This window comes from Podarcis liolepis (assembly GCF_965112155.1).
Source record: "Podarcis liolepis genome assembly, chromosome: 16".
In the NCBI taxonomy this organism is placed as follows: Eukaryota; Metazoa; Chordata; class Lepidosauria; order Squamata; family Lacertidae; genus Podarcis; species Podarcis liolepis.
The window spans coordinates 7,505,286-7,530,286 of NC_139567.1; the positions used below are offsets into that span (position 1 = coordinate 7,505,286).

A 25,001-nucleotide genomic window follows, 5' to 3' on the forward strand; every position below is an offset into this window, starting at 1 on the left:
TAATAAATTGATTGTGGCAAAAAGACCCAAGTCTCTACTCTTCTGAAGGAATAAACAAATAGCAACGTTTATTCTGGTCTGGAAAAATTGTCTGCATGAACCATAACAAGGGCCGTAACCTGTAACAGTTATCTGCCACTGCAGCCTTTATTACTCAAATATTGGATTAGATACCAATCACAACTGGATGATAAGCTTCTGGGGGGAAAACAAACAACCTACTATAATTGGAGCAGTTTTTAAAAACACTGTACCTTCGAGTGTTTTTTTATGTGCAACTTAGCTAGTAATGAGCAGCACCCTGGATGGTTTTCAACTAAGTTTTACTCTGAGTATTGTCATTGAAATAAATGAAAATGACTGTTACTGTAGGTCCATTAATTTCAGTGGGTCTACTCCAAGTGAAACATAGCTGAATACTACCCCCTAAGTCCAGGGATGTGAGAGGTGGCGTTTCTGTGTGGGTCCTTTCTGGTGGATGAGTACATGCGTGGCTGGCCCAAGACATTTTGCCACCTGTAGCAATGGATAGGATGGCACCTCCTGCCTGTTTCATGTACACAGAAGCTGACTGCACTGACAGGTGTCACTTACTGGTGTTGACCTATAAAGTCTTACACAGCTCAGGACCCCTGTGCCTTAAAGAACCACCTCTCCCCACACAAACCATCCCAGACCCTGTGCTTGTAATCGGAGGCCCTTCTCTATGTCCCACCTTCCTGAGAGGTTCGGAGGGTGACATCTAGGGATTCACCCATCCTTAGAGTGGGGTGTGCTGTTGTGCCAGACCTATAGTCTTTAGGCCTCTCCTTTTTGGCTCTAAAGGTCACTTTTCCTGGGCCACAGGAAGATGTTGTCATCTTCCTGCATATGGGGTTCTCTGTCAGGGGTGGGTTTGAGCTGATGGACATTGTGAACTATGGGTTAAAATTAAATGGTCTCATGTCTTGAGACCAATCCCCCATGTCTGGATGATCTGAGATAAGGGTGCCATGTGGCACTGGGTTACCATTGTGATACCTGGGAGGTCAAGTGTATGACTTGCTGAGTCATTTCATGACTACTTGTAGAGATGGGTATCATAGTCTCTATGACATTGCATGCCTTGCTGCTGTCCTGTTTGCATGTCAGGAGCCTGAGTCAGGTGTTGGTCTGTAATAAAAAACACCAGTCTCAGTGAAGTTAATTCTTCATTCAAAGAAACTAAAACTACACAGTCCTAGTGATGCGAGCAACTCTTCTCAGTAAGAGAATGAGCCAGTTCTGAGGTGAGCCAGTTGTGAGGACTGAAGGTCCCTGTCTTCCCTTCCTCTCTGGGTTTTTTTCCAAGCTATCATAGACTGCGTCTGTACGCAACCAATCTCTCCTCTGATCTTTTCATTTCTCTGTGTTTTCTGGAAGACTGGGGGTGGGGAGCGCATGTGTCAGAGCTGCTTCCAGATCCTAGCTCACAGAGGATCACGCTAGCCAGCGGTCACTTGTAAAAGTCTTTTATTGAGTTACAGTTTCCATTCTCAAGCTGCTGCGCGCAGCTCTACATCTTAAGGGTTAGACCGGCGAAGCTCCGTCTGAGTCTCCGCCCCCTGTGCACCAGCTTACTAACCTAGCCTTACTCCACCTTTTCCGCCTGACCATTCTTCTCTGGGTCCCTCTGCCCCCCGGGGTCTCTTCCTTCCGGGATTCTTCTGACGCTGACCCCCCAGACCCTCCTGTCTCCTTGCGCCGGGCTTTAGGACCTGGCTCCCTTTCCGGGCTACTTACTGCGCCACCTTCCTGTGCATTTGAACTTGGCGCGCGCGCCCAACCTTCCACTTTCCGCTTAACCGTTTCTTCGCTCCCCAATGGAGGTGTGGCCACTCCTGACTCGTGCCCTCCCTCCTGTTGTGAGCTGCCAGTGCTTGATACCTGGCGCCCTTCCTCTCCCCTGCTCTCTGTCGGTGACGCTGGTCCCGATTTCCAACTGCTCCCCTCTGAGTCCCCTCTGGCCCTTTCTTCCTGGGGTGTCCCCCTAGGCTCCCCCCTTGCCCTGGCCACTGGTGCTCCTTCCTGTGAATCTTCTGATTCACTGGAAAGACTCGGAGATCTCGGGTCGTCGTCATCACTCATCTTTTCTTCTGCCTCCTCCCCCTCGCTCTCTGTTTCCTCCCTTGCCCTTGCCTCTGCTCCTGAACCCCTGACAGCATGTCTGTCTCCTGGCCCCCTCTCCTCCCAAGGGTCATCTAGTTCAACTCCCTGCAATGCAGAATATGCAGGTTGCCAATACAGGATCAAACCTTGGCATTACCAGCTCCTCGCTCTAACCAACGGAGCTGAAACAGTGGTCTACCTAGTCCATGGAATAGCACTGGATTATGAGCTTGTTTCAGCGTTAAGTTTAGAATCATGGAACTGTAGAGCCCAAGGATAATCTAATCCAACTCCCCACAAGTCATGAATCTGTTCCCTAATGCGGGGCTCGAACCCACGACCCACAGAAGAAGAGTTTCATGCTCCACCAACTGAGCTATCTCAGGTTGAGAAATGACAGATTGTTCTCACTTTTCAGGCTAGTCTTGGAAAGGGGCCATCTTTCGATATAAATCTTTTGATATAAAGTCAACACATCAAAGCCTGCTGCTCCAGGGTCACTTAAAGCAGCTTCCGTCGTTCCTGCTCCTCTTGACACAAACAGGATTTCAACACATACAGTCGAGTCAATGCAGCCATTGTTCACTGATTTTTCGGCCTGGTACATTTCCCCTTCTTTAGACATCTCACTGTCAGCGCATAAAAGAACCATTCATTCATGGTAATGCCCCAAAGTATTGGGTCGGTCAGTTAGGTGAGGTGCTCTTGTCTTATATGAGCCTTAGGATTGCAGCGTTAGAATCATAGAATCGTATGGCTGGAAGGGACCGCAAGTGTCATCTAGTCCAACCCCCTGCCATGAGATTAATAGTCATCTAGTCCCACCACCCTGAGATTAATAGTCTCATGTTCTACTGACTGAGCTTTCATGAAGCAAAAGCAACTGGAAAAAATTTCAGCATCAGAAACATACTGCTTCAGAGAGCTAAATATGTGTGATAGCTCTGTCAGTAAAGCACAAGGTGCTTCATCTCAGGGTTGTGGGTTCAAACCCACATTGGGCAAAAAATTCCTTCATCCCCAGGTAGGACAATGGGAAAGCTCAGTTGGTTAGAGCATGAAACTCTTAATCCCGGAGTTGTGGATTCAAGCCCCATATTGGGCAAACGATTCCTGCATTGGCAGGCAGAAATACAACAGGGGCAGCTGTCTCCCCATCCTAACCAGATGATGTTCAACAAAGCTGTTGAGGTCTGCCACAAAAACATCGTCATTCTGCCAAAGGGCCACCATTCTGCTCTCTTCTTGACCAAGGGAGGTGCTGCTTTTGCCTCATCCATTTTTTCACCTGTCCGGCTATGGGTGTTTTTGGTGTGTGTGTGGTCCCCCCCCCCAGTAGTTATTGTTTTTGAGTCAAAATTTATTTCCTAATGCCTTGTTTCCCCCCAGCACTGATCATCACCAGTAGACCACGAGACTCTTCATCTCATCAGAACTAGACCATTCTATGATCTATGACCAGCAGCAACAACTAGTAACAAAAGGCAGGCTGTGTTTCGGCCTAGTGGCTGGAACCTTTAAACCAAGCCTGCCTAGAGTTATCAGTTGCTCGGCAGCGCCCCAAAGCAAGCGGGATTTTTGGGTGTGTGTGCGATGCTGTGGTCGTTGCCACTCTCTCTTACACACACATAGGAAAGGTTGCCTATTTCAGACCCCTCAACTGCTCCTCAACCATCCTGGGTTTTTTTTTTTTTTGTGTGTGTGTGTGTGTGTGAGGCCATTTTGTAAGCATCCATACTGGGTGCTTTAACCACTCCTAGAGTCTTTCTGCTACAGGGCAGCTCTATAAATTAAGTCAGTCAATATATATGGGGAAAGCCAAGTGTAACTTTGAGAAGAATCTGAAATACTTCCTTTGAAGCTTGAATTTGTTTTATTCTGGATTGTTTGATTTTTTTATGGTGGGGGGTGAACCATGTATTCCTTGGAAGAAAAAGTAGGATAAAAAATGCAATAAATAAGCTCTTCTGCTTACATCCTTAAGAAAGCTGGAGGGGCCAGTGAGATGGAGATGTCAGTTGCCAGCCTGGTGCCCAGAGATCTCTATGTGGTCACAATTGGACCTCTGCCCATTGCAAAACTCACCTGGGGAACTTTGAACACTGCTGGGTACAGATACCAGAAAAGTTGCTCCATTACCACATGAATTGGTAGCATTGAATTGAAGGCATGAGGAAGACCAGTATGCAGTCTGTTCCTTGACTGGGTTGGGAACATGTCCTGGCAAGGGATGGAGATCTCCTATCCCAGAGATTGGAAAAGACTAACTGTGATGTAATTTCGATTTTAGGGTGATGGGGTCAGCGGCTCTAAGGAGAGCAGAGATGCAAGTCCGAGTCGTGTTGGGGTTGCTCTTCGCCAGTTCTGGTAGGAAGTTCCTGGAGGAAGACAAGAGATAAAAAGTGGGAAGATCACAATATTTGTTTCAAGTGTCCTGGCCTTTCTTCTTCGCTATGTGCAACCAATTTATTTTTTATTTTTTATAATATTTATTAGGTTGTCAATAGAAAAGTTTAGAAAACACAAAAGACAAATGCAAAACAAATACAAAATACAAAAGCACAAAAATACAAAATACAAAAATACAAACATTAAACACAAAAAGAAGAAAAAACACATATAAAAGAAAAACAAAATTTCTCTCTTTCTTAATCTCTCCACTTTAGGTTAACTTATTTTCCTGACTTCCTCACGTCTCCCATTTTTGTATCCCTTTTAAATTTAGTTCAGCAAATTCATGATCTATTAGTTTATCTATTGTTAATCCCCTTATACTTTTTACCTTGTTGCTAGAGCCCCTTCAATTCATTTCAATGTCATCAACATTCAAAAATTTTACAATATTTCTGCAAATAAATTTTAAATTTCCTCCAATCTTCTTCCACCAACTCTTCTCCCTGGTCTCGGATTCTGCCAGTCATTTCCGCCATCTCCATATAGTCTATTAGTTGCGTCTGCCATTCTTCCAAGGTGGGTAGGTCTTGTGTCTTCCAATGCTTTGCGATGAGAATTCTTGCTGCTGCTGTAGCGTACATAAAGAAAGTTCTATCCTTCTTTAACACCAATTGGCCAACAATGCCCAGGAGGAAGGCCTCTGGTTTCTTCGGGAAAGTATATTTAAATAACTTTTTAAGTTCATTATATATCATTTCCCAGAAAGCCTTAATCCTTGGGCACGTCCACCAAAGGTGAAAGAATGAACCTTCAGTTTCTTTACATTTCCAACATTTGTTATCAGGCAAGTGATATATTTTTGCAAGCTTGACTGGGGTCATGTACCACCTGTACATCATTTTCATAATATTCTCTCTTAAGGCATTACATGCCGTAAATTTAATCCCGGTGGTCCATAACTTCTCCCAGTCAGCGAACATGATGTTATGTCCTATATCTTGTGCCCATTTAATCATTACAGATTTTACCGTTTCTTCCTCAGTATTCTATTTCAACAGCAAATTGTACATTCTTGAAAGCGTCTTAGCATTGGGTTCTAACAATTCTGTTTCTAACTTTGATTTTTCCACCTGAAAACCAATCTTTTTATCCAGATTGTAAGCTTGTCTTATTTGAAAGTAGTGTAACCAGTCTCGCACCTTCTCTTTAAGTTTGTCATAACTCTGCAATTTCAATTTGTCACCTTCCTGTTCTAAAATTTCCCAGTACCTTGGCCATTTAGCCTCCATGTTGAGTTTTTTCAAAGCTTTCGCTTCCATAGGTGATAGCCACCTTGGAGTTTTGCTCTCCAAAAAGTCTTTGTACCTTATCCAGACATTAAACAGAGCTTTCCTGACAATATGGTTTTTAAATGCCTTATGTGCTTTTACCTTGCCGTACCATAAGTATGCATGCCACCCAAATATGTTACCATACCCTTCAGGATCCAAAACGTCTGTGTTCTCAAGAAGTAGCCATTCCTTCAGCCAGCAGAAAGCTGCTGACTCGTAATAAAGTTTAAAGTCTGGCAGGGCAAACCCCCCTCTGTCTTTAGCATCAGTAAGAATCTTAAATTTTATTCTGGGCTTTTTGCCCTGCCAGACAAATCTGGTTATATCTCTTTGCCACCTCTTGAAACAGTCCATCTTATCAATGATTTGCAATGATTGGAATAAAAATAACATTCTCGGCAATACATTCATCTTAATAACAGCAATACGACCCAGCAAGGAAAGCTTCAAATTCGTCCAAATTTCTAGGTCTTTTTTCCTGCTCCATTACTTTATTTTTAAACCTCAAGGTCACTCACACAGATCAAGCCTCTTTTCTGATGGGAATTTTTTTTCAAGCCAGCTGTAATGGAAAAACCCCAGCTATGTCCCAGGCCTCCTCTAGGGGAGCACCTTAGCAACAATGTTACTTTCCAAGCAGATTTTCCAAAGGCAATCCTGCCTTTTTAACTTTCACTTTCCAATAAAGGCAACAATTCAATATAAGGCAACAGTTTCCAGCTCACATGCAGAGTATTCACAAACAGTTATAAGTATTCATAAACGGTGCAACACTTTCTTATTGTCTCTGGCAGACCAGTAGCAGGGATTAGGCAGTGGTCTTTTCCTCACTTCTTCCTCAAGTCTGAAAATTCTTTCCCCCCCCTCACTTTAAGAGGGGGTTCTTGTGTCTGACAATGAAATTTAAAGTCCTCTTATTCCACTTCTCCAGCTCTAGCTTCAAAAGTCTTTGCTTTGATCTTATCTACAAAAGCGGAAGACGGACTTCCTTTTTACATCTTCCCGCTTCAGAATCAAATTCAAGTTGTTACGTCAATCAAAGGCAAACCATACCTTTGATCTCCCACTTCTTAATAAGTCTTACTCACGGGCTGTGATTTTAGAAGCCGAAATTTTCAAAGGAAAAAGGTCAGCGCTCTCCGGCAACAGCTGCGCGGCTTTGCTCCGCAGAAGTAGCGATTGACTCTCAGTGCCGCGCCACCCCCATTCTGCTCCGGAACCCCTCGCGGGGTCCCTTTACCAGTTGGGGGGGGCGCTTCTGGCACCCGCCGAGTCCCACGACCTCAGGCTTCCTCCGCCTGCGGTTTTTGAAAGGGTCTCCGCTGCGCCGTAGCGGACAGACCCGGTTCCTGCGGAGCTTCCCCTTCCGAGCTTAGAAGGAGACCGCCATTACCGTTGGCGCTGCCTCCGGAAGTGTGTGCAACCAATTTATGGGTCATTTTATCTGTGGGTAGGGGATAAAAAACTTGAGGCTGCAAATTATGAGGTGTGTGTGTGCAAGCAAAACTCCTGAAGACTGGTCCTAGGTGTCAGAGTCAACCCTTCTGAAACTGTCAGGCTGGCAAGGAAAAGGAGGTAAAGGCTGTCTGTAACCAGCAAGAGCAGATCTCCTTATAATAGAATAATAGAATCATATATTTGGAAGGGACCCCAAGGGTCATCTAGTCCAACCCTCTGCAATGCAGGAAGTTGGAGTTATTGTTCTTTTTTGCTCAACTGAGGTTTTAAAGCAGAGATTGGATGGCCATCTGTCATGGATGTTTGAGTGGAGATTCCTGCATTTAGGGCTGGGCTAGATGACCCTCAGGGTCCCTTTCTATTCTATGGTTCTATGGTTTCCAGACCAGCAAGCAGGCCCAACCCAAAAGCATTTCTAGTGCCCAGGAACACCATCTGACATGCCCCTTCCCTCCTTTGTCCAAATCCCCAGCTTTGAGAGGTGGGAACAAGATGCTACTGTTTTGAAAGTTAGCAACAAGAAGCTAACATTTTACTGATGCCACCTTTCCTTTCCACACAGTGCTGGGGTTGTGCCCCCCAAGGTGGATCCTGTACAGGAATGAGCTTTGCCTTTACATCCCAGCTGGCTCTCTTGTTCTGTCCTGGAGTGAAGCCAGAGTCTTCTGCAGGGACCAAAAGGCAGACCTGGTTGTCATCAAGGATTACCACAAGCAGGTAAGAGGCAGATTTTGCAAGCTGCAGGCTGGGAATGCTTTAGTTTGGGAGGGAGGAAGCGAGGGAAACCTCACTTGAGGATGACTGACTGGCAAAGAATCCAGATCTGACCCAGGTATGGCAATGGCCAGGTGCTCTAGGTGCCGTGTTTCATTTCTGCTTTATCTTTTAAAGGAAAAATCTCAAAGTGGTTGACAACCCACTAAAACATCCAATCAAACAATCCAGAAAGGGGGGGGGGGGAATTCAAGCTTCAAGGAAAATATTGCAGATCCTTCTCAAAGTGACAATTTGCTTTCCCCTTATTTATTGACCAACTTAATTGATAGAGTGGTCCCATAGCAGAATTTCTTTAGGAAGCCAGTGTGCTGTAGTGGTTGAAGAGTTGAACCAGGACCTGGGAGATCAGGGTTCAACTCCCCACTCAGCCAGTCATGAAGCTCACTGCGTGACCTTGGAGTCAATCACAGACTCTTAACCTACTTCGCAGGGTCGTTGTAGGGATTAACTGAGGAGGAGGCGAACCAAGAGATCTCTGCAAAATGCACCTGGCATCTGGCGAATTTCTAACACTGTTCAGAACCCTTTTCTATTCTGCACCCAATGAGAGCTCTTGAGTCCCAGGTCGGCTAGGTCATTTCCTGAGCCCAGGAACATAAACAGCTAGTGCAACTAGCTGAGCATTGTCTGCACTGACTGGCAGCAGCTCTCCAAGATTTCATGCAAGGACGCTGCCCCAGCGCTACCCAAAGATGCTGCCTTCTGCATGCAAAGCAATTGCCCTAACACCAAGCCATGGCCCCTTTCCTGTAGAAGTCCCTGGCAGAGACTGTTGGGAAAGTGGCGAAAGTTATGCTGCCTGCCTTTGCTCCCACTGCAGGACAGCTCAGTCGGTAGAGCATGAAACTCTTTTTTTAAAAAATATTTTTTATTACAAATTTAAACAAAACATATTATCTTAATACATATCATCCTTAATTCCCCCCATTCCCCCCTCCCCCCATAAAATAACCCACCCTCCCCTCCCCCCTGATTTCCCTCAGCTCCAGTCTCTGGTTTCTCTACAAATACTATTCTCTGCATATTACAAAACTGTATAAATCCTTAATTTATCTGGCTGGTTATTGTCCATAAAAAGTTTGTGAGTGTTTATTCAAAACCTGCCAAGGAGTCCAGTTCACTTTGTTGTTTCTTTAAGTACTTTGTAAAAGGTTCCATTCATCATTAAAGTCACAGTTATCCTTGTCCCATAGTTTATGTGTCAATTTTGCCAATTCTGCATAGTCCATCAGTTTCTCTTGCCATAGTTCTTTAGTCGGGGTTTCCTCATTCTTCCATCCTTGTGCTATTAAGACTCTCCCCGCCGTTGTTGCATACATGAAGATATTTTTCAGCTTCCTTGGCAGGTCTTTTCCTACAATCCCTGACAGAAATGCTTCAGGTTTCTTAACAAATGTTAGATGGAACATTTTCTTCAGTTCATTGTATATCATTTCCCAAAACTTTTTAATTTCATTACAATCCTACCACATATGATAAAATGTCCCCTCCTTTTCCTTACACTTCCAACACACATTTGAACTGGTTTTATACATTTTACCTAACTGCACTGGAGTTATATACCATCTATACATCATCTTCATATAATTTTCTTTCAACAAAGAACAATCTGAGAGCATGAAACTCTTAATCTCAGGGTTGTGGGTTCAAGCCCCACATTGGGCAAAAAGATTCCTGCATTGCAGGGGTTTAGATTAGATGACCCTTGGGGTTCCTTCCAACTCAACAATGTTATGATTCTGTGATTTTATTATGCTGCCTTTGCACAGATGTTCCTGACGGAACTCTCAGAGAGCACCCGGGAAAACGCCTTGCACTACTGGATCGGGTTAGCATGGCGAGAGGCAAGCAGTCAGCTCGCCTGGGTGGATGGGACCCCATTATCGCAGAGCTGGTACAGGTAAGAGAACCTTGATGCGTGGCTCTGATGGCAGAGGGCTGCAGTGTGGGGCTTCAACCCACAACCCCAAGATCAAGAGCCAGTGTGGTGTAGTGGTTAAGAGCGGTAGTCACGTAATCTGGGAAACCGGGTTCGTGTCTCCGCTCCTCCACATGCAGCTGCTGGGTGACCTTGGGCCAGTCACACTTCTGTGAAGTCTCTCAGCCCCACTCACCTCACAGAGTGTTTGTTGTGGGGGAGGAAGGGAAAGGAGAATGTTAGCCGCTTTGAGACTCCTGAAGGGGAGTGAAAGGCGGGATATCAAATCCAAACTCTTCTTCTTCTTCTTCTTCCTGCTCTGCCGAAGGAGCTATAAAAGTGGTTTGCTAAGAGATCAGAAGCAAGTTCTTTGCTTTTGGATCTTGAACTCTTTCTGCTTTATCAGAAACTGGCTCCAAGGCCACCCCAAGAAGGAGCGTTGCACACAGCTCGTGGGCATCTACGCTGGCCAGTGGAGGGACTGGGATTGCGGTGCCAATGTCTCCTTCATCTGTGAGATGCCCATGAAAGGTAAGAGCAACGAGGGTGTCTCCTTCTCAGCCTCGACATTCAACAGCCAGCAGGAGGCATAATGAGGGAGGCTATAGAAATACTGCATTTTGCTGATGAATGGAGAGAGCCAACCCCAGCAGCCCTCACTAATTTTAATAGTAGGAGTAGTAGTAATTGTTGTTGTAGTAGTAGTATTTATATCCTGCCCATCTGGCTGGGTTTTACCTCCCCAGCACCCAGGGTCGGCATGGAAGGGGTCCCTTGACGCTTCAAGACTTAGTAGCCATTGACAGGCCTCTCCTCTGTGCATCACACTGTTGACTCATGTTATGCTTCTTGTCCACTAAGACCCCTAGACCCTTTTCACATGTACTACTAGTAAGCCAGGTGTCCCCCACCTTATATTTGTGCAGATGGTTTTTCCTACCAAGGTGCAGAACCTTACATTTGTCCCTGTTGAAATTTTGCTAGTTTGGGCTCAGTTCTCCAATCCGTTAAGGTCATCTTGAAACCCGATTCTGTCTTCTGTGGCATTAGCTACCCCTTTCATTTTGGGGTCATCTGCAAATTTGATGAGCGTCCCCTCAATTCCTTCATCCAAGATGTTAAACTACAGCGGACCCAGGACAGAGCTCTGTGGCAGCCCCCCTTTCCCCCCAGGATGACGAGGAACCATTAATGAGCACACTTTGGGTTCAGCCAGGCAACCAGCTACAAATCCATCTAACAGTTTCCTCGTCCAGCTCACATTTTACCTGCTTCTTCACAATAATATCAAGGGGGATTTTGTCGAAAGCCCTGCTGGGGGAAGTGCAAAGGGGATCTCTGGATTTCAGGAGGAGAAAGTGTGGAGGAGAACACTGGGTGGATGAAGGGGAAATAAAGGCAGTGTGAGGAGTTCGCCATTTACATTAATCCAAAATGTGGACCTGCCCACCAACTTCATAGCTGCACCTTCTTGTACCTCTCTCTCTCCCCTTGTGCCTTTCCTGTTTAGATGCCCTCCCTGGCTCTGTGAGGAAAGTGCCCTTCCGCTCCCACTGCTACGCCTTCCATTTCCCATCCTTCCGGGAACTGAGGTCATGGAGAGAGGCCCAGTCTTTTTGCCAGGAATCTGGGGAGGGCCTCGCAATTGTTGGAGATGAGGAGCAGAACACCTTCCTGTCAGGTGAGGGATGGAAGCAGCAAACCAGTAGCTAAGACAGTAGCATTTTGGGCTGATCTAGCTGGGCCCCTCTTAGAATAATAGAATCATAGTTGGAAGGGACCACAAGGACCATCTATCTAGTAGTCCATCCCCCTGCAATGCAGGAATCCTTTTTGCCGAACATGGGGCTCGAACCCACGAACCAGAGATAAAGAAACTCATGCTCTACCAATTGAGATATGTGCTTCTTATTAGTTTTTTAAGTGCCCTTAGGGGATGGCTCTTGCCATTTATCTCTTTATATTTTAAATATTTTGGGGGCTGCTTTTCTGGGCAAATGCCCCTTTAAAGTTGCTTACAGTCAAAAGCAGCAAAAAATAAAACTAACAGTGGAGATTTTCAAAACTTAAAAGAGATTTTCAAAACTTAAAAGAGCACCTGTACCCAAATGCCGCCCTCAGAATAACTCTCTTCCTCCTCCTCTTCAGTTGGTACAGTGTGGTGCTGATAATGCCAAAGTTGCAGGTTTGATCCCCGTATGGGACAACTGTGTATGCCTGCATTGCAGGGGGTCAGACTAGATGACCCTCGGGTCCCATCCAGACCTACAATTCTATGATTCTATGAGATGGTGGCATTTATTGTCCCCATTCAAACTGGGAGGTAGTAGTGATGGTTTTGCACTGGAAGAGGGTGCGGGGAGCTGGCCATCTAATCCTTACCAAGAAACATCTGTGATGGTTTCTCATTTTCCTCCCCAGATGCCTTTCCTGAGGACGGCTGGCAGATGTGGATCGGGCTGCGCTTTGGCACCTCATGGAGGTGGAGCGACTCGTCAGCCCCCCCAGCCTATTTCCGGTGGCATCTGGGTATGTTGAGTCCAAGCATGATCGCTCCTGAACAGAAGGGTCCTGAATCACAGCTGGTTCTCTGTGTCAGAACTCTTGGTTGCCATCCAGAACTGCATAAAAACTAGAATCATAGATTTGTAGAGTTGGAAGGGACCCCAAATCAACCCCCTGCAATGCAGGAATCTCAACTAAAGCATGATGACAGATGGCCATCCAACCTCTGCTTAAAAACCTCCAAGGAAGGAGAGGCCACCACCTTCGGAGGGGGTCCAATCCTCAGTTGAGCAGCTCGTACTGCCCTAAAGCTGTTCCTAACATTTAGTCAGAATCCTCTTTCTTGTAACTTGAATCCATTGGTTCAAGTCTTAGGCTCCAGAGCAGGAGAAAGCAAGCTTGTTCCATCTTCCATGTGATGACCTTAAGATATTTGAAGATGGCTCTCATCTGTCCCATCAGTTTCCTCTTTTTCAGGCTAAACATACCCAACTCTCTCTACTGTTCCTCATAAGACTTGCTCCATAAGACCTGGGGCTCTTTATTATTTTATTGCCCCTATTTATTTATTTATTGCATTGATATCCCACATTTTTCTACAAGGAGCTCTTTCCCTCCACCCTTAATCCCCTTAATCCCCACAACAACAATGCCCAAATTAAGATTTGAACCCTGGTCTCTCCCAGGCCCTAGTCTGCAATACCACATTGACTCAGCTGGGGTTCCTTCTCCACACAAATGGGCTCTGGGATGGGGTGTTGAGGCTGGGGGAAGGGTGTGGAATGGACCTAAAGTTCTTGCCCATTTCCCAATTGGGGTGGTGAAGAAGTACAGGAAGTGACAGTGAAGGAAGAGTGTTGGGACTTCCTGGAGACAAGGTAGGAGGCCGTGGCTAGAAGCCACTTGGATGGGCTCTTACAACCCCTGGCTGCTCTATTTTCTAGGAAAAGCCCCTGAACAGGTGAAGGACCAGTGTGTGGTGCTGAGTCTCCAGCCCACCAATATGGCCGAGCATGGGACATGGCAGACCAGACCGTGCAATGAGCGTCCTACGACCGAAATAACAGGATTTGTCTGCCAGCACAGATATGGTGAGTGCCATAGATGCTCAAGGGCAACAGAGGGGCCACAGACAGGCTGGAGCAGACAGAGAGAGAGAGAGATGCCTCTTAACTCCTCTCTTCTCATGAGTGGAGAAAAGGGGAGCTAACATCACAAAGCAATTTGCAGTATAAAAGCACCACTCAGGTGTGAAACTGTTGGATTTTCATCTGAAATGCTGGACATCATCTCAAGGAGACCAGAAAGCAGCTGATAATAATGATAGCGATAACGATATCGGTAACGGTAACCAGAACTGTAACCATAACCATAACCGTAACAGTATGATATCGATTAACGATAACGATAAACATAACGGTAACGATAATGGTAACGGTAACAGTAACAATGTTGTTAATTGTACTCTGCTCCAGCCACTCTGAGATCTAAGGAATTGCAAACCCCTAATTAGCAAATTCCTGATAAATTAGGTAGAAAGACTAGAGGAACAGACTATGCAAAAGGCTGGCAACAAACCTGTGAAGGACTGAGCTGACAGTTGAGACAAAATCCCTCTCCAAAGGCTTTTATGGGAAATCTTGGAAGAAAGCCCTCATGTAGGGGGATAGCTTTCATCCCCTTGAATTATAATTATAATTATTTAAATTATGCCACCCTTATATAAATTATATGCCACCCTTCATCAAGATCTCAGGGTGGGGGACAAGAGGCAATTCAAAAAAGGCATGCTCATTTTGATTTCAGAATCGGCATTTGGGGATCATACCTGTTTCGTAACTGCATAAAATCCTTCTGAAAGATAAAAGAATCTGGATTTGGGGGACAGGTTTGGGAACCTCAGATTCCACATGTGGATTTTTGTAGGTCGCTGCCCCTCCCAATCCCTTTTGCCTCGGCAGGGGGGGGGGGAGAGGCAGTGGCTGAGTGCTAGGGGGCTGATCCAAAAGGCGGGTGGGCTTCTTGTGGGATGGAGTCCTCCGATGCTTCCTCTTACAGGCTCTGAATGAAATGGGTGTTGGGAGTCCTTGAGTCAAGCTCCGCCAATAACAGCAGGCTCCTCCGCCTTGCCTTCCCTGGGCCTAATTTGCTCCCATCTCTATTGCCAGATTTTTGTGGTCCGCCGGAGCCTGTGTACTTTCCCCTCCCTGGCGGGATAGGTCCGCACGCCACAGCTGACGTCACCTTCTCTTTCCCTGGTCATTCTTCCTGCACCCTGTCCTTGGCTGGCCTTCACACCGATGCCACTCATTTCCGTCTAAGCCTGGAATCCAATGCCACCCACGTGCGTGGCAGTGTCACCACAGATCTCGGCGGCTCTCTGGAGCGCAAGAACTTTTCTGCGGTGCCCTTTCCGCCTGGGCTGTTCAGCACATGGAGCCTCTTCACTTACCCTGATGGCCTCGCAAGCTTCTTGGACCACCAGGAGCATTTCCGTCTCTCCGGCGCCCAAGACATTCCCTTTGCAAACCTCGGCTCCTTGAGGATAATAGGAGCAACCGTGGCCAACGCGTCTCTAGGTAGGTTGGGGTGGATTCTTTTTTGGGGGGGACACAAAGAAGAGTCCCCCTTGCTTTTGAACCAGCAGAAGGTGGGCAAACATTGATGTTTCTGTAAAGAGACATGGGGGGTCCCTGCAGCAAGCCCCTTCCACCTGGTTTCCTTGGAATTCATGTCAACAGAGCCCAATGAAGTTTCTGCACTGTCAGGTTCTCTCCTTGACATATATCTGCTAGCTGAGCATAATAGTCAGAAATCTGCAAGCAGTGCAACCTTTCCTTTGCATGTTGCAAGACTGCCAGCTTTTTCTTTCTTTTTTTTTTGCATGCACAGACACCATTTTCCATGCACAGACACCATCACCTCCAACAAGGGGGGGGGGGACAGTACAACCAAACATGGTGTAGTGGTTAGAGTGTCAGGTTTTGGACCTGGGAGATCAGGGTTCAACTCCCCACTCAGTCATGAAGCTCACTGGGTGACCTTGGAGTCAGTCGCAGCCTCTTAGCCTACCTTGCAGGCTCGTTGTAGGGATTGACTGAGGAGGGGGGGGTGAACTATGGACTCCTTGGAGAAAAAGGTGGGAGATAAATGAAATAAATAAGCCTTTCTGCTAACTTGCTTGCATAAGAAAGCTGGAGAGTCAGGTGGAGATCACCCAGAGATCTTGACGCAGTCGCAGTTGGACCTGTGCCAGTCTCAAAGTGCGACTGACCTGCAGCCCACCCTCTCAATTCCCTCCAAGTCCACCACGGATTGTTTCCAGGAATAGCTGAAGGAGGGCAGGAAAAGGCTACAAAGGCTTTTTGTGCTTTCCCAGAGAATCTGCAAAGGAGGGTGCTCACATTGTTGGGTAAGTTCAGAGGCTGAGCTCTTTGCCTTCCCTTCCAGAGTATCGCCTTTCTTTTGACCTACACTTCCCCAGCAGTGGCAGCAGCCTGCAGCTGGAAGATGCCATACGCCGCTACCTCAACAACTTCACCATTGGGCTGTGGGTTCGAAGTCAACCTGCTGCTGCTGCTGGCAACTGCAAGATGTGCCTGGTCAGCTATGCGCTAAAGTGGAGGCAGCCAGAGTTTGCCCTCTTCCTCCTCTCCCCCTCTGGGCTGGAGTTCCACATCAAGGGGTAAGCCGGAGGTCCCTCCACTAGCAATGATGGTTTTAAATGATGCTTCCCTCCCAGCTTTTGGTCTTGGATGTGGGTTTGAGGTTTTATGACATTTTATATGGGGTTTCTATACTGTGTGTGTATAATGCTATATATTACATATCTCCACAATTCTATGATTCTATGTCCTTTGCTGCCGCTCTAACTTGGGCACCAAAATGTTTCGAGCTGGTGGCGCAGCCCTCTCACCATCCCAGTTGCCAGGAAGCCACTAAGTTTCTTTGTACTCCAAATGTCCATTATGCGAGGGGGATAGCTCAGCTGGCAGAGCATGCGACCCTTAATCTCAAGGTCGTAGGTTTGAGCCCCACATTGGGAAAAAGATTTCTGCACTGCAAGGGGTTGGACTAGATGACCCTCATGGTCCCTTCCAGCTCTATGATTCTATTATCCCAGTTCCCTGTATTCTTTGGGTGTGGGAGGGAGTCGTGTGCTTTAAATGTGCTTGATGTGCATGTGGCCTCAGTTAAGGAGAGTTTCATCAACGAGCCACCTACCAAGCAATTTACAGCAATTCCAAAATTATAATTTTTGACCTCATGACTATAAATGATGTGATCTGAACAAGCCAGGAAGCTGGCATGAAATGTATTCTTTGAAATGCATTTGCTGATTTATCTGCACACATCCCAGCCTGAGCATGGAAAGGTAAAAGTGATCCACAGTGATCCATGCGACGATCATCTCGAGGCTTGACTACTGTAATTCGCTCTATGCGGGGCTGCCCTTGAAGCTGTCCCAGAAACTCCAGCGGGTGCAGAATGCTGCAGCGAGGCTCCTCATGGGGTCTCTGCCATGGGAGCATATTCACCCAGTGCTTTTCCAGCTGCACTGGCTCCCGGTGGAGTACAGGGTCAGATTTAAGGTGCTGCTTTTGACCTTTAAAGCCCTTCACGGCCTAGGACCCTCGTACCTACGGGACCGCCTCACGGTATGCCACACGGAGAGCCTCAAGGTCCATAATTAGCAACACCCTTGTGGTCCCGGGCCCTAAGGAAGTTAGATTACCTTCAACCAGAGCCAGGGCCTTTTCAACTCTGGCTCTGGTCTGGTGAAACGCTCTGCCTCATGAGACCAGGGCCCTGCAGGATCTGATTTCTTTCCGCAGGGCCTGTAAGACAGAGTTGTTCCGCCTGGCCTTTGGCTTGGAGCCAATTTGATTCCCTCCCTCTCTTTCTTTTTTCTTTTCCTTCTCCTGCGATGAGGCTACATTTTAATATTTAATGTTTCAGTATTTTAATGCTGTATTTTAATTTTGTTTTTAAGTTGTAATCATTCAACTTGTTTTTATTATTGCTCGTAAGCCGCTCTGAGCCCGGCCTTGGCTGGGGAGGGTGGGGTATAAATAAAAATTATTGTTGTTGTTGTTGTTGTTGTTGTTATTATTATTATTATTATTATTATTATTATTATTATTATTAAAAGGAGAAGCCAGATAGCTCAGTTGTTAGAGCATGAGACTCTTAATCTTAGGGTTGTGGGTTTGAGCCCAATAATGGGCAAAATATTCCTGCACTGCAGAGGGTTGGACTAGCTGATCCTTGCTGTCCATTCCACTTCTATGATTCTATCACTTCTTCCCGGTTTCTCTTTGCAGGTCAGTGATGTTCAGCGGCACCCAGGGCTCCTTTATGGATGGATCCTGGCACCATGTGGCCGTCTCGGTCTCCAGCGCTCCTGGCTACCCGTCCTTCAAGGTCTTCGTGGATGGATTTCTCTGGGAGCCACACTTCGCTGAGAGTAGCAGCTTCCTGAGGAAGGGGCTCTCCCTTGGGGGGAAGCTGACAATTGGACAGCTAGAAGTGGGCAGCAGAGGTAAGTCCCTCCTTTGCACAGAGGCTGTAGGCTTGCCCTGTGGCTGTAGTATAGAAACCCCATATAAAATGTCATAAAACCTCAAAACCACATCTGCAGATGACACCAAACTGGGAGGGGTGGCTAACACCCCCAGAGGACAGGATCACACTTCAAAACGACCTTAACAGATTAGAGAACTGGGCCAAAACAAACAAGATGAACTTTAACAGGGAGAAATGTAAAGTATTGCACTTGGGCAAAAAAAATGAGAGGCACAAAAACAAGATGGGTGACACCTGGCTTGAGAGCAGTACATGTGATCTAGGAGTCTTGGTTGACCACAAACTTGACATGAGCCAACAGTGTGACGCGGCAGCTAAAAAAGCCAATGCAATTCTGGGCTGCATCAATAGGAGTATAGCATCTAGATCAAGGGAAGTAATAGTGCCACTGTATTCTGCTCTGGTCAGACCTTACCTGGAGTACTGTGTCCAGAGGAGGGCAACCAAAATGGTCAAAGGCCTGGAAACGATGCCTTATGAGGAACGGCTAAGGGAGCTGGGCATGTTTAGCCTGGAGAAGAGGAGGTTAAGGGGTGATATGATACCATGTTCAAATATATAAAAGGATGTCACATAGAGGAGGGAGAAAGGTTGTTTTCTGCTGCTCCAGAGAAGCGGACACGGAGCAATGGATCCAAACTACAAGAAAGAAGATTCCACCTAAACATTAGGAAGAACTTCCTGACAGTAAGAGCTGTTCGACAGTGGAATTTGCTGCCAAGGAGTGTGGTGGAGTCTCCTACTTTGGAGGTCTTTAAGCAGAGGCTTGACAACCATATGTCAGGAGTGCTCTGATGGTGTTTCCTGCTTGGCAGGGGGTTGGACTTGATGGCCCTTGTGGTCTCTTCCAACTCTATGATTCTATGATTCTAAGGGGCTCTTACCACATCCCTGCATGTTGGGGCTGCATTGTAGGGACCAGCCTCTTTGTGGGTGACCTGAGTGAAGTCAACCTGTGGGACCGAGCCTTGCCCGAGGTTTCCATAAAGCAGCTGGCAGCCTCAAGGACTCGGTGGAAGTTCCCTGGGAACGTGGTGAGCTGGAGCACCCTGGTAGCAAAGAAGCCTTCCTCTGTGCAAATCAGCACTGCAAGCCAAGACCCAGGTAAGTGGGCTGGTGCAGCCAGATATATAAGCTAATCGCCAAATGGCACCTTAAACCTAAGTTACAGTCGCCGCAATGGAATGTCTAGGCACCAACTCCCCCCCCCCCAATGAATATTGCTTTTGTTGTTATCATTTCTATACCGCTTTATATTTTAAAGGAAAAATCTCAAAGCGGTTGGCAACACATTAAAACATCCCATCAAACAATTCAGAATAAAACAAATTCAAGCACCTAGGGAAATATTTCAGAACCTTTCAGTGACATTTAGCTTTCCCCATACTTGTTGACCAACTTAATTAAAAGAGCTGCTCCATAGCAGAAGCAAATCTAGGAAGCCAGCGTGCTGTGGTGGTTAGAGTGTCAAAACAGGACCTTGGGAGAACAGGGTTCAGATCCCCAGCCAGCCAGCCATGAAGCTCATTGAGTAACCTTGGAGTCAGTTGCAGCCTCTTAACCTCCCTCACAGGGTTGTTGTAGGCAATGACTGAGGAGGGAGTGAACCATGGAGTTCTTGGAGGAAACGGTGGGCTATAAATGCAATAAATAAGCTCTTCTACCTACCTGCTTGGGACGCGGGTGACGCTGTGGTCTAACCGACCGAGCCTAGGGCTTGCCGATCAGAAGGTTGGCGGTTCGAATCCCTGCGACAGGGTGAGCTCCTGTTGTTCGGTTCCAGCTTCTGCCCACCTAGCAATTCGAAAGCACGTCAAAGTGCAAGTAGATAAATAGGTACCACTCCAGCAGGAAGGTAAATGGCATTTCTGTGCGCTGCTCTGGTTTTGCCAGAAGTGGCTTAGTCATGCTGTCCACATGACCCAGATAAACTGTCTGCGGACAAACACCAGCTCCCTTGGCCTATAGAGCGAGATGAGCGCACAACCCCAGAGTCGTCCACGACTGGACCTAACTGTCAGGGTATCTTTACCTTTACCTTTACCTACCTGCTTAAGAAAGAAGGGCCAGCCAGATGGAGAGGTAGTTGCCAACCTGGCATCCAGAGATTGCCACATGGTCGCAACTGGACCTGTGCCAGTCACAAAACGTGCCTGGCGAATTTAAAACACTGGATGAAGCCCAGGAACAAAGGGGGGGGTGAGGGCAGGCAGCAGCTTGGGCTACTAAGGGGACTGTGTGATGTCACCATGTGACCTTCATCTCGGGTTATGGGAAGCAGCTTTTAGCTCCTGTGAGACATGGGCTCCAGACTGAGAGGAGATATGAAAGCCATCTTCAAATATCTCAAGGGCAGTCACATGGAAGGTGGAGCAAGCTTTGTTTCCCCCCACTCCGGAGGGTAGGGCTCAAAGCAATGGCTTCAAGTTACAAGAAAGGAGATCCCGACTAAGCATTCTGTCATAAGGAGTGCTCAACAGTGGAATGGACTTCATCTGAAGATGGTAGACTCTCCTTCCTTGAATGTTTTTAAGCAGAGGTTGGATGCTTGAATTGAGATTCCTACATTGCAGGGGGTTGGGCTAGATGACCCTCGGGGTCCCTTCCAACTCTATGATTCTGTGATTCACCACAGGTACTGTCTTCGTGTGGTTTGGGTTCCTTCGGCTCAGAGGCAAACAGTCAGCCCTGTGCACCGATCCAGAGCAGTCCCTGGTCTATATTGAGCTTGCGCTGGACCAGCGCCTCAAATGTGCTTTCTGGGGGCTGCAGCCAAATGGTCGACTCCGCAACATCGCAGACCCTCCTTCCTGTCTTCAGGTAAATGGAACTGGCACTCCCTCTCCTGAATGACGTCAGGGGATAAACTCTTTGATAGTGGTGGAGTGAGGGGTGCAGGAGGAATCGGCCACCCTATTTATTTATTTATTTATTTGCATTCTATGACTGCTTTTAATCTCAGTCGTCTCTTTCCAGTCTCTCAAATCTACGGGTAAAAGCTTTTTTTTATGATATTGGTTAATTTGAAGTGGTTGCTAGATCACAGCAACTCCTTTTCCAGTTTTTATTTATGTTCTTACTAAATTTTTCTTAAGTCACAGTAGAACACACAAAGAGTCTCTGTTTTCACATCACTGAATCGTTCCAACAAAGCAATATGTTGTAGGCAATAAGGGGTCACCCAGACTGCTTTCGATTCACACCCCTTAAAGCAGCTTAAATTTATACAAGCTTCTTTTTAGGAGCTGATTGGTTCTCTCTCTCTCACACACACACACATTTATTTCCCCTCCGCTCCTGAGAAAAATGAATAGGAAGACAAGCAGGGGGCGGGGTCCTTTGCAGGGGGTGCCAACACCCCAAATGCTTTAGGGAAAGAAATGCAAGACTCCGGGAGTAGCTTGATAGTGCTTCAAAACAACCTGCTCTGGGATAAAATAAAAAAATTTCTTCCAGTAGCACCTTAAAGACCAACTAAGTTAGTTCTTGGTATGAGCTTTCGTGTGCATGCACACGAAAGCTCATACCAAGAACTAACTTAGTTGGTCTTTAAGGTGCTACTGGAAGAAAATTTTTTTTATTTTGACTATGGCAGACCAACACGGCTACCTATCTACTACTGCTCTGGGATAGTTCAGGGTCATGGTTTTGAGTCCCATGGTGGGCCAAATATTCTTGCAAAACAGAGCATTGGAATACAGTGGTACCTTGGTTCTCGAACGGCTTATTTGTTGAACAAATCGGCTCCCAAATGCTGCAAACCCGGAAGTAAGTGTTCTGGTTTGCGAACATTTTAAAGGAAGTCAACTGCAGCTTCCGCTTGGGGGAAGGAAGCTCCCGCAGCCAATCAGAAGCCGCGCCTTGGTTTTCGAATGGTTTCAGGAGTTGAACAGACTTTCGGAACGGATTAAGTTCAACAACCAAGGTACCACTACTGAGGAGCCTTGTGGTCCCTTCCAGCTCCACATTCTATGATTCTATGTACCTTTTTTTTGGGGGGGGGACCCCACTGCCTCTTCTGCTTATTTTCCAGCATGAACCTGAGGAGACTGACGGGGCAGCAGGAGATTCCTCACCCTGATGCTAAGTCCTGGGGTGTTGCTCATGCATTTCAAAAAACCACCAATTAATTAATTACATTGATATACCCTGCTTCATCCGAAGATCTCAGGGCAGTTCCAAAGATTAAAGAACAGGATAAAAGCACAAATAAATTGTTTGAACAGAAACAAAACAAAACAAAAACAGCTTTTAAAACACATTTAAAAGGCTGTAGAATATTAATCAGCCCACAATGTTATTTTTGTTTGTTTTTTAAAAAAAGATATTTATTAAGATTTTCAAAATATTACAAAAAAGAAAAAAGAAAAAAGAAAAATACAAAATAAAAATAGTTAAAAACAATTCAGTCTTTCAGTCACTTATCTTTCATTTGCTTATCTCCCGGACCTCCTCACGCCTCCCTTTTCTGTATTCCAATTCAATTTGTTAGTTCAGCAAATCCCTCCCCTCTTTGTTTATCCTAGTCTTCAATCTTAAAATATTGTAACATTAGATTTTTACCTATTAATAGTCCATTTTCTCATATTCCCTTATAACATTACCGCTAGAAACCACCACAATGTTATTTTTGGAAAGGTGAAGACTCACTGCACAGATATACATAAAAGGTCAGTGTTGTTGTTGTTGTTTAAATGCAACACAATGTTTTAAAAATGCAACAGCCCATTGAGTGCAGACTCGCTGACCAACCATTTGACTTGGTGGCAGGTAGCCTCAGTGGCAAAGGCAGTCTCTCTTCCCCTCACACCAGCTGTATACCCACCATACTTCATTTAAAACACCCCCGTTCCAAAAGGGTGCTGGGAATTGTAGCTTTGTGAGGGCTGAGCTACAGTTCCCAAGATTACTTAAAGGAAGGAGATGAGCATCAGGGATGTGGCACACATGCAGCCACCAGCACTGCCAGTTTGAAACCAGCTTGGAACAGCATCCACTGCCCTGCATTTCCCAGCTCTAGGAATTGCATTTTTGTGTGAGTGCTGCTATTTTCTTTTAGGTGTTCCTTGTCCCTTTCACAGAAAAACTACTTGCTTAGGAGTCATGAGAGTTAAATAGATTTAAGTCTGTAGTTTCGGGGTGACATCTCAAGGGAGTTTTTAAATGTTTGATTGTTTTGCTGTGTTTTTATATTTTGTTGGAAGTTGCCCAGAGTAGCTGGGACAACCCAATCTGATGGGCAGTGTAAAAATAATAAAATTATTACTAAATTATTATTACAAAGAAAGGCCCTCTAATTCCTGTGGGGTATCTCTGTGTGAGTTCTTGTGCCAGCTTGCCGATGAGCTCAGTTGTTTGTGGGTTTTCCCCCTTCAATAATTAGTTTTCAGTTACAATAATCCAATGGTAGCCTCATTATAACAATGCCAAGTTATAATACAATTATGAACCCCAGTCATTCAGATGCCAAATGATATACCATATTTTTTGCTCTATAAGACTCACTTTTTCCCTCCTAAAAAGTAAGGGGAAATTTGTGTGCGTCTTATGGAGCGAATGCAAGCTGCACAGATATCCCAGAAGCCAGAACAGCAAGAGGGATCGCTGCTTTCGCTGCACAGCGATCCCTCTTGCTGTTCTGGCTTCTGAGATTCAGAATATTTTTTTTCTTGTTTTCCTCCTCCAAAAACTAGGTGCGCCTTGTGGTCTGGTGCGTCTTATAGAGCGAAAAATAATAAAAATAATTTAGGAGGCCTCCCATGTGCTAGAATTGATGGTTTGATGATTTACTTTGTTTCTGCGTTCCAAAATCTTATTGATCTCAATTCCATTCCATTCAAAATAACACTCCCTTATAGAACAACTGCAATATTAACGGCATCCGTTCATCTTGACACATTAAATGATTTACAAATCTGTAGGTGAAGCACTCAAACTATATCCTTATTCCTTCTGTGTGTGACAATTATTCTGTCCATTGTGTTCCTTCCTGTCCGGTTAGCTCAGTTGTTAAAAGTGTGATGCTAATAATGCCAAGATTATGGGTTTGATCCCCGTACAGGTTCATATTCCTGCATTGCAGGGGGTTGGACTAGATGATTCAGTGGGTCCCTTCCAAATCTCTGATTCTGTGATTCATGCAGGCTTCTCCCCTGTTCTCTGTGCAGGTGGCACCAGGCGGAGTCTCCTTGTTGAGCAGTTCAGACTGTTCCACGGACACCAAGAGCTCCTTTCGCCTCTTACCGGACCAGCGGCTGCAGAATCTGCACTTGGGGTTCTGCGTGTTTCAAGGAGTCATTCACACCAAGCTCTACCTGGGGAAGTGCACCCCACAGGCATTGTATTTTGTGCTGGATCGGGGTGTGTTCTTTAAAAAGTATACTTGCCCCTCCCTTCCTCCAAGGAGCTCAGGGCAGGAGACTCCTCCCTCCCCTTTCACATTTTATCTTCACCACAACCCTGCATGGTAGGAGGCTTGGGTGAGGCAGAATGACTGATACAACACCTGATGCTTCGTTGGGGCCCATCTCACACAGCCAACAGTTTGGACTGCTTCATTTTGCTGTGGGGAGGGGTGAGCTGTGATGAGCCCAGCTGGTGTGTGTGCAAAAGGAAGCCTGATGTGTTTGTTAGCAGACTTTGCAGGTTGTGTGAATTAGATTGGCGTAATCACTTACAGTTTCTGGAGTTCAAAGGCTTTATTCATGCAAGAACTATTTATAGGTTGGGCGGAGATGAGAGAAAGGCATTTGTCAGGAGAGAATAACAACAAAATAGCTCAGGGTTAAGGGGCAGAGTAAACAGAGGCTACAAGCAAGTGCTGACTAGATTGTTAGACAAACAGTGCCTTGTATGGTTTAAAGTAACACATGTACTGTATTAGCTGGAAATTCAGTGAGAAGAAA

At 46.1% G+C, this 25,001-nt stretch overlaps 1 protein-coding gene across 1 annotated transcript in view; it reads left to right on the forward strand.

Annotated features, from left to right (window-relative positions):
* The first annotated feature begins 4,417 nt into the window (after nucleotides 1-4,417).
* The window catches only part of LOC310695657 (uncharacterized protein), a 37,662-nt gene continuing 17,078 nt past the window's right edge, over nucleotides 4,418-25,001 (forward strand). Inside the window, exons 1-13 of the mRNA XM_083480333.1 lie at nucleotides 4,418-4,494; nucleotides 7,873-8,027; nucleotides 9,857-9,987; nucleotides 10,412-10,536; nucleotides 11,516-11,686; nucleotides 12,427-12,534; nucleotides 13,455-13,601; nucleotides 14,679-15,089; nucleotides 15,961-16,195; nucleotides 17,835-18,052; nucleotides 19,012-19,200; nucleotides 20,732-20,916; nucleotides 24,264-24,456. Coding sequence (XP_083336459.1) covers nucleotides 4,422-4,494; nucleotides 7,873-8,027; nucleotides 9,857-9,987; nucleotides 10,412-10,536; nucleotides 11,516-11,686; nucleotides 12,427-12,534; nucleotides 13,455-13,601; nucleotides 14,679-15,089; nucleotides 15,961-16,195; nucleotides 17,835-18,052; nucleotides 19,012-19,200; nucleotides 20,732-20,916; nucleotides 24,264-24,456 — 2,341 coding nt within the window. The 5' untranslated portion in view covers nucleotides 4,418-4,421. The remainder of the gene's footprint in view (nucleotides 4,495-7,872; nucleotides 8,028-9,856; nucleotides 9,988-10,411; nucleotides 10,537-11,515; nucleotides 11,687-12,426; nucleotides 12,535-13,454; nucleotides 13,602-14,678; nucleotides 15,090-15,960; nucleotides 16,196-17,834; nucleotides 18,053-19,011; nucleotides 19,201-20,731; nucleotides 20,917-24,263; nucleotides 24,457-25,001) is intronic.